General features: G+C 39.0%; 1 protein-coding gene across 1 annotated transcript; it reads right to left on the bottom strand.

Moving 5' to 3' along the window:
* Nucleotides 1–846: 846 nt before the first annotated feature.
* Nucleotides 847–6159, bottom strand: LOC117113563 (polyamine oxidase 1-like). The gene is made up of 5 exons (XM_033256933.1): nucleotides 5334–6159; nucleotides 4083–4438; nucleotides 3006–3200; nucleotides 2177–2334; nucleotides 847–1701 (listed from the first exon to the last, which is right to left on the bottom strand). Exons 1-5 carry the CDS (start codon nucleotides 5892–5894, stop codon nucleotides 1202–1204), a joined length of 1770 nt encoding a protein of 589 aa, XP_033112824.1. The 5' UTR covers nucleotides 5895–6159; the 3' UTR covers nucleotides 847–1201.
* Nucleotides 6160–6464: the final 305 nt, after the last annotated feature.

Below are 6464 nucleotides of genomic sequence, written 5' to 3'. Positions count from 1 at the left end.
AAAAAAAAAAAAAAAGCTAAAAAGCGATTGTTCATATAGAAAACAAAAGAAAAAATAAAGTTTTTACACCAGGACGATTCGATAACGATTTATCGTGTGACTATACGATAACAAAATATTTTAACAAATCAAATCAGATGACGTCATAATCACGGTAAAACGATAAAATCGTTGCTACTACTACGATTTTAAAGTTTTTCCATGATTATGACGTCATCTGATTTGATTTGTCAAAATATGTTGTTATCGCATAACTGATAAATCGTTATCGAATCTTTCTAGTGTAAAAACTTCTTTTATTTCTTTTATTTTATTTTATGAACAATTGCTTTTTAGCTTGTTATCGTTATCGTTGAAGTATAAACAGGCCTTTATTCATTTAAAAATAATACCATAGCCCGTCACGAAGCCAAACAAATCAAAATGAAAAATTAGGCTCACCCCTGATATCATTCCTTTAATTTCTTTGCACCAGGTTAGTACTGCACTGTTTCTGGTGATAAATGGCTAGCCTACCTTTAGAAGGCTAGGCCTAATCCCTTGCTAAAAAAATACACTTATAATCGGTGTTCTATCTATTGCTTTAGCAAAAATTATCGCATAAAAACTTGCACATTTATGAAATATTAAAGCTACATTAATATGAAGTAAATAACCCTGGGTATTCAATAGGTAGGCTACAAGTTTGTCCAATGTTTACCTTTCCGCTAAGCTACGCCCCTTTATGGTTGCTAAGGTCCCGCAAAACGATAGCGTAAATGGACGTGCGCGTATTAATTACCTGTTCTGATTGGACATTTTTTTGATTGACATTCCGGAAAGATCCACTGTACAATAAAATATATTCTCAAGGTGTCTTGTACAATTTAATATTCTCAAGGTGTACTTCTTTTTAGCTCAGTGTTTGTTCAGTGGCGTATCCAGCGGGTGCGCGAGGGGGGGGGGGCGCACGCCCCTCCAAAAAATACTAGTTTAGTCTTCCGTAGTGGAAGGATACTCGTATTCATAAGGTTTACAAATTATTATTCTGAGTAATATAGTCGAACATTATAATCAACTACCACAATTGCGAATGCAATTGAAGACTCACTTTTTAAACTTCGCCAGAGAGCATACGAATATGTATATTAATATTCCATTATGGAAGACTAAAATATATTTTGGGTAGGCAGAGTTTGCGATAAGGTTTGAATAAAATTCACTAACTCAGCAACCTGCTAAAAATTAAAGTAATTAATACAACTGCATACACGGTCAGAAATGTGATACCAGCTGCTCCGCTTTTACAACCGCACTTGGTTCCTGTCTTCCACTGTTTACACGAGCTACTGTATATACAGTTGTAAATCTTGAGTCCTTCTCGCTTTCCACTTTCCAGTGCTCCTTGAAGGTTGCCAGTGTTGTTCAAGCTGGTGGCCTCACCAGCAAAGAATACTCTACCAACTCGCGACTCCATCTTATCAAAGCAATCACGCTCCGTGCCAAGTGTCCAGAAGGCGTACGATCCAAGGGTATACGGGTTCTGCGTCCAATTTGACACCAATATTGAATTAGGTAGTGGGACGTCGTACCGACTGAACATTGAGTCGAGGGTATTTTCCGCTTCCTTCATGATCTCTGTTTCCGTCAGAGATTCAACCCGACGAGCCTCGTCGCCGGTCAAAATCGCCATCAACATATGTGTATCTTTCCCGAAAAAATCTGCAAATTATACGAATTGTATTAGTAGGCTATAGCGGCGTAAAACAATTAGGCCTATGGAGGCTAGAATTGTAAAATAATCAATCAATCAATCAATCAATAATCTTTATTCATCCCACATGGGGCAGTTATATGAAACAAACACAAAGACAATAAAAAAAATGTACACAGTTTACATAAGATATGTTAAAACCTATACAGTAATGATATCTTAATTTTATTAAAAAACATTTATTTGATGTCCTCAACTCAAAATCTTTTGAAAGTGGTCCAGGTGACGAATTGTGGTTTTTCTCTCCCTCCCCGAAGGGGCCTCGGCCCCACGCCCACTGCTGGCGCCACCTCTGGGATACCCTAATAGGGGAATTCTTTTTATATTTTTTTTGCCGCAAATAATCGAGAGAAATGCTGCAATTTAGATTGAAGTAGATACGCATTACAAAATCTTTTTAATTTATCATCATTTTACACTTACCTCCATGTGCAAAATTTAGAAATAGCGGCCACATGCCTTTACGATTACTAGAATGTACATTTGCGAACCACTCTTTATCGTAGTTATCACCGGCCCAGAACCTTCCGTTTCTCTCGTTATAATTTAAGAAAATTTTACTGTATGCTGCCATTTCAAATCTATTCAAATACAAATCAGAAAAAATATAAGAAACAAAACAAACATCGAAAATACATATTAAAGATCGAGAGTACAGGTAGGCTATATAGGCTGCCATGTGTATTTTTAAGTTCCAACATAAACATAGGCCTATAATATGTGCAAGGACAAATAACGACATAATTTGTTAGATTTATCTGTGACACTACTAGTTCATTCGGTAATGAAATTGTTACGTATTTGAAATGCGTTGTACTATGTCATCCTCTGTGGGACATGGCGCAAACCCCCTGTGTTTCGTACATCCCGCACATAGGCCCATTCCACACTATGGTATTGCTAGATTCAGATGTGTTGTCATGAACAGATGAGTAATTTACCGTAAGTAGAGAGAAGTAGTTATCAATATCATTATTATCATTATCAGTTTTTGTCCCTGTTCAATGTTGTCAAAAAACTTTCCCGTTGGGATGAATAACCCAGAGAGGTGAACTTGGTCACTGCTCTCAGAGTATTGCTTCCCTAGACCCCTCACAGACCTCTTCCATAATAACTTTACTGTGTGACGTGACTTACCATTCCCACCAACTTTTTCAAAGATATAGTCTTGGTATGAAACAAATAAGTACTTGTTGCACACCACCCCCAAAATACATCTCCCATCCCCAATCCACCAGCTCGTCCGTCTTACCTATTCCAATAGGTGGTCTTCCATAATGGTAGTGCCGGTACGAATTCAATAAGATCACTTTGAAGCACACCTAAGCTGAATGTAACCAGGACATATTCCGCAGTATAACTTGTCCCGTCTCTACAGAGCACTGTCACTTCTCTGTCGTTCGAATAGTCAATTCTCCAAACAACTTTATTGTACAGTATGTTGTCCCTGCAAACACATAAATTAAATCGTCATCGTTAAAAATAACAATAGAATCATCGCCTATTGGCACTCGAATTACTAAGACTTTCCCATCTATATTGTTCATGTTTGCATACAAAGGTTAACTTTAAATTGTATGAGCCTTGGGATTATCGGTGGCGGTTGTAGAGGGTTACGAGTGGGGTACTCGCTTCCCTATCCCCACCTGGCAATGATGTAAAATCCTTTAGTTTCAAGAAGCTGCAGTCCCCTATTGTGCATTACTATTTTCCATTTTTAGTTTTGATTGACTTCACTGTATATAATTCACAACGGTAATTCAATATTTGGCTGCTATGTCTTGGTTAAATGTAAATGTGTTATGGTCCTTGTTGAATGTTCATATTGGGACCTGTGCCTACCATGTCAGTTCACCGGAAGATAATCCCCTGTTGTCTGATTTTTTTCCGTGCGCATGTGCTATTGCTCGTGGTACAAACGGTTCAACGTCGTGTCAGAAGGACGAGGTATCGAGCGCAAAATGGCTTACTCAAGGCACTGTGACGGGACTCGAATTGGCTCACCCTTGCACAAAAGCTAACCATTACCTCTGTGCTAGCTCTCTCTCCATTGTCACCTTTTGACAGAGCCGCATTAGAGCGTTAAAAGACTGGTGGTAACCGCTGCAGAGGGCCCATGGCACCATCTTTGTGTCGATGGTTCTATTCCTTTCCTTAAAGTCTATCTGTGAATCACTAGTTACAGCGCCCCACCTTTCGGCCCAGAGACATTTAATGTTTATTTTGAAGGCGCTACCTAAATACGACACCTTTACCTAACTTTAGTATTGACCTATTGTTTTAAAAACCGTAAAATTACCCGTAAACTTGTAATAGAAAAGGTACAAACCTATAGTCTCTTTTCCTCAGAAAAGTCATCGTTTCATTGAATATTTGTATATAACCATCTTTATCTATAACAAACTGTTCTTGAGAGCCATCGTATGCCTGGCGGCGACGACGGCTGTACCGATCGTTCCTATAATCGCTAAACCGGTCGTCGTCGTCATCATACCGGTCGTCGTATCGGTCTCTGTTTCGATAGTTGTATGGATCATTGTCGGCGACAAGGACGAGGTCCCTTTGCTCTTTGAGGTAATCCTGCTCATTTATGTTATTATTATTATTATTGGAGTTATCTTCAACAACTGGTTCATCCTCCTCAGTATACAGTTTATCGGCTGCGTATGCGAGGAGTGAGGCACGCTAAAATAAAATTGAAGATAGAATTTTTATGAAATACCGGTAGGCCTATATGTTAGAGCTACCAACGGCGTGCACAAGAAGTTAAAAAAAAAATTATATTAAGGTTGTTTTACGTTTCATGAGACATAACAACCAATGAATTTGCTTGTCGGTCTAATGTATAGGACTAATGAACACGAGGGATTATTGCGAATTATTTAATATGAGGAAAATATAAACTACAAATATGACAAAACATCAAGAAACACCTCTGCTTTCAAATAGCCTAATGATGTACGTTGGAAGAAAATGGCATTGCACGGATTTTAAAGCGATTCCAAATAAAAATCTGAAATCCGTAGGACTATAATATTTACTTCATGAGAATAAGCCTGATCAACAATGAATAAATTGAACACATCATCATTAAAACCAAATGATCCACGAAAATAAAATATGAGTATGGCAACTCCTAAAAATGACAGACGTGAGGCCATAATTGAATCTACGTTTCGTCTTTTACTTGAACATTGTCAAGATTGATTAGTTCAAAAATGGACTTGGACTAATCGTTCTTGACAATGTTCAAATAAAGAACGAAACGTAGAATCAATTATTTCCTCACGTCTGCCATTTTTCTTACCATACACATATTTCTATCATCATTAAATATTTATAGATACAAATAGGGCTTGGTAACCTTTCCAGCGTATCCTAAATCTTGGCTGATATCCAGCAGGGCCCTCTTACGAAAATATGAAATTGTAGTGTTTCATTAAGATTAGCAATACTGATCGTCACAGGATTTGAACCCAGTACCCCAGGATTAAAAAGGAAATGATCAACCACCAAACTACACTTCACTACAAGAGTGTTCAGAATAGGACTACTTCTAAAAAAATAGGCCTATGCCTACCTCAGGTTCTTCTGCCAAATCAAAGTCAATTCTGAACCATTCTGCAAGTTTTTCTTCGGGTGTCATTGGTTTCCATCCGACGTACTTCAGTGCTGAACGCAATGACATATCGGTCTCTTCGTCATCGATGTGGTCGGCACCTAAATCCAACGCCTCGTCCAATTTACTATCAAACCTTTCCAGGGCCAATTTAAAATCATCTGTTACTATCGCACCTTTATTCGTCAAAGCTACGATGTCGTCGAAATCGGATGGCCTAGTCGCCAGCTCGATTTTCTGGGCGAGATTTTCCAGTTTCGAACCGGTTGGGCGTATCCAGTTTGCTCCCAACTCTACGACTCTTTGCAAGAAACGTACATTATGTACTCGACCGCCGTAGTGATCCTCCGCTTCCAGGATGAGGAAATCATTCTCACCCTTATAGTGCAGCGTCTGAGCGGCGTTCAAACCTGATGCTCCTGCCCCGAGAATCAACACCTTCGCGTCGGTAGCCGACTCGGCTTTCCTTGAAATCGTCAGCGTTAATAACGCAATGACGAAATAAAATTTTAAAACTGGCATGTTTTAATAACACGCGAAAGCGTGACTGTGTGAATTCCTTTACAGTAGGCTACAGTACACGGCCTATCTTAGCAATATTGACGAGAGATAAGGCGATAGATAAGTCTTCGAATATGTCTTAAATGATCAACTGTTCAAGTATAATTCCTATGCGATGACTTCATTCGAACGCATATAGATAAATCATCTCTTCTATTGTGCGCCACCACAAACGCTCAGCCGTTGCTTTTTGTTAGTATGGTATTGTTCTCGTTACACTGAAGCGGAGACAACTCGAGTACAGTACAGTACTAATTACAATGAGACTCACGTCGAGTAGTAAAATGGTACTGCATTCGTTGGGAAACACCATTGAACTCCATCGCCCATGGAGACGAATGAGGCATGCGCATTGGAACGAAGGACATGTATAAAGGACATGTATAAAGTACGAATAATGGCTATAAAATAATTATTCACAGTACAGAAGCATAACCTATTCAGGGACGGATCTAGTTTCACATTTAGGGGGGGTGAGACCTTTTTCATAAAAAAGCCCAAAAAAGGGGGTCCGGGGGTCACCCACCGGGA

The sequence above is a fragment of the Anneissia japonica genome, unplaced genomic scaffold (assembly GCF_011630105.1).
Source record: "Anneissia japonica isolate Jap-2015-1 unplaced genomic scaffold, ASM1163010v1 scaffold287748_len1686314_cov196, whole genome shotgun sequence".
Lineage (NCBI taxonomy): Eukaryota > Metazoa > Echinodermata > Crinoidea > Comatulida > Comatulidae > Anneissia > Anneissia japonica.
This window is presented reverse-complemented; position numbering and strand designations above follow the sequence as displayed.

Bases quoted from the DNA above. Each gene is read 5' to 3' on its own strand.
- LOC117113563 (XM_033256933.1), bottom strand. From the start codon at position 5,894: ATGCCAGTTTTAAAATTTTATTTCGTCATTGCGTTATTAACGCTGACG. The intron at 4,439-5,333 runs GTAGGCATAGGC...ATTTTATTTTAG, and splicing joins ATTTGGCAGAAGAACCTGAG to CGTGCCTCACTCCTCGCATA. The intron at 2,335-3,005 runs GTAAGACGGACG...GTATTTGAATAG, and splicing joins AAGACCACCTATTGGAATAG to ATTTGAAATGGCAGCATACA.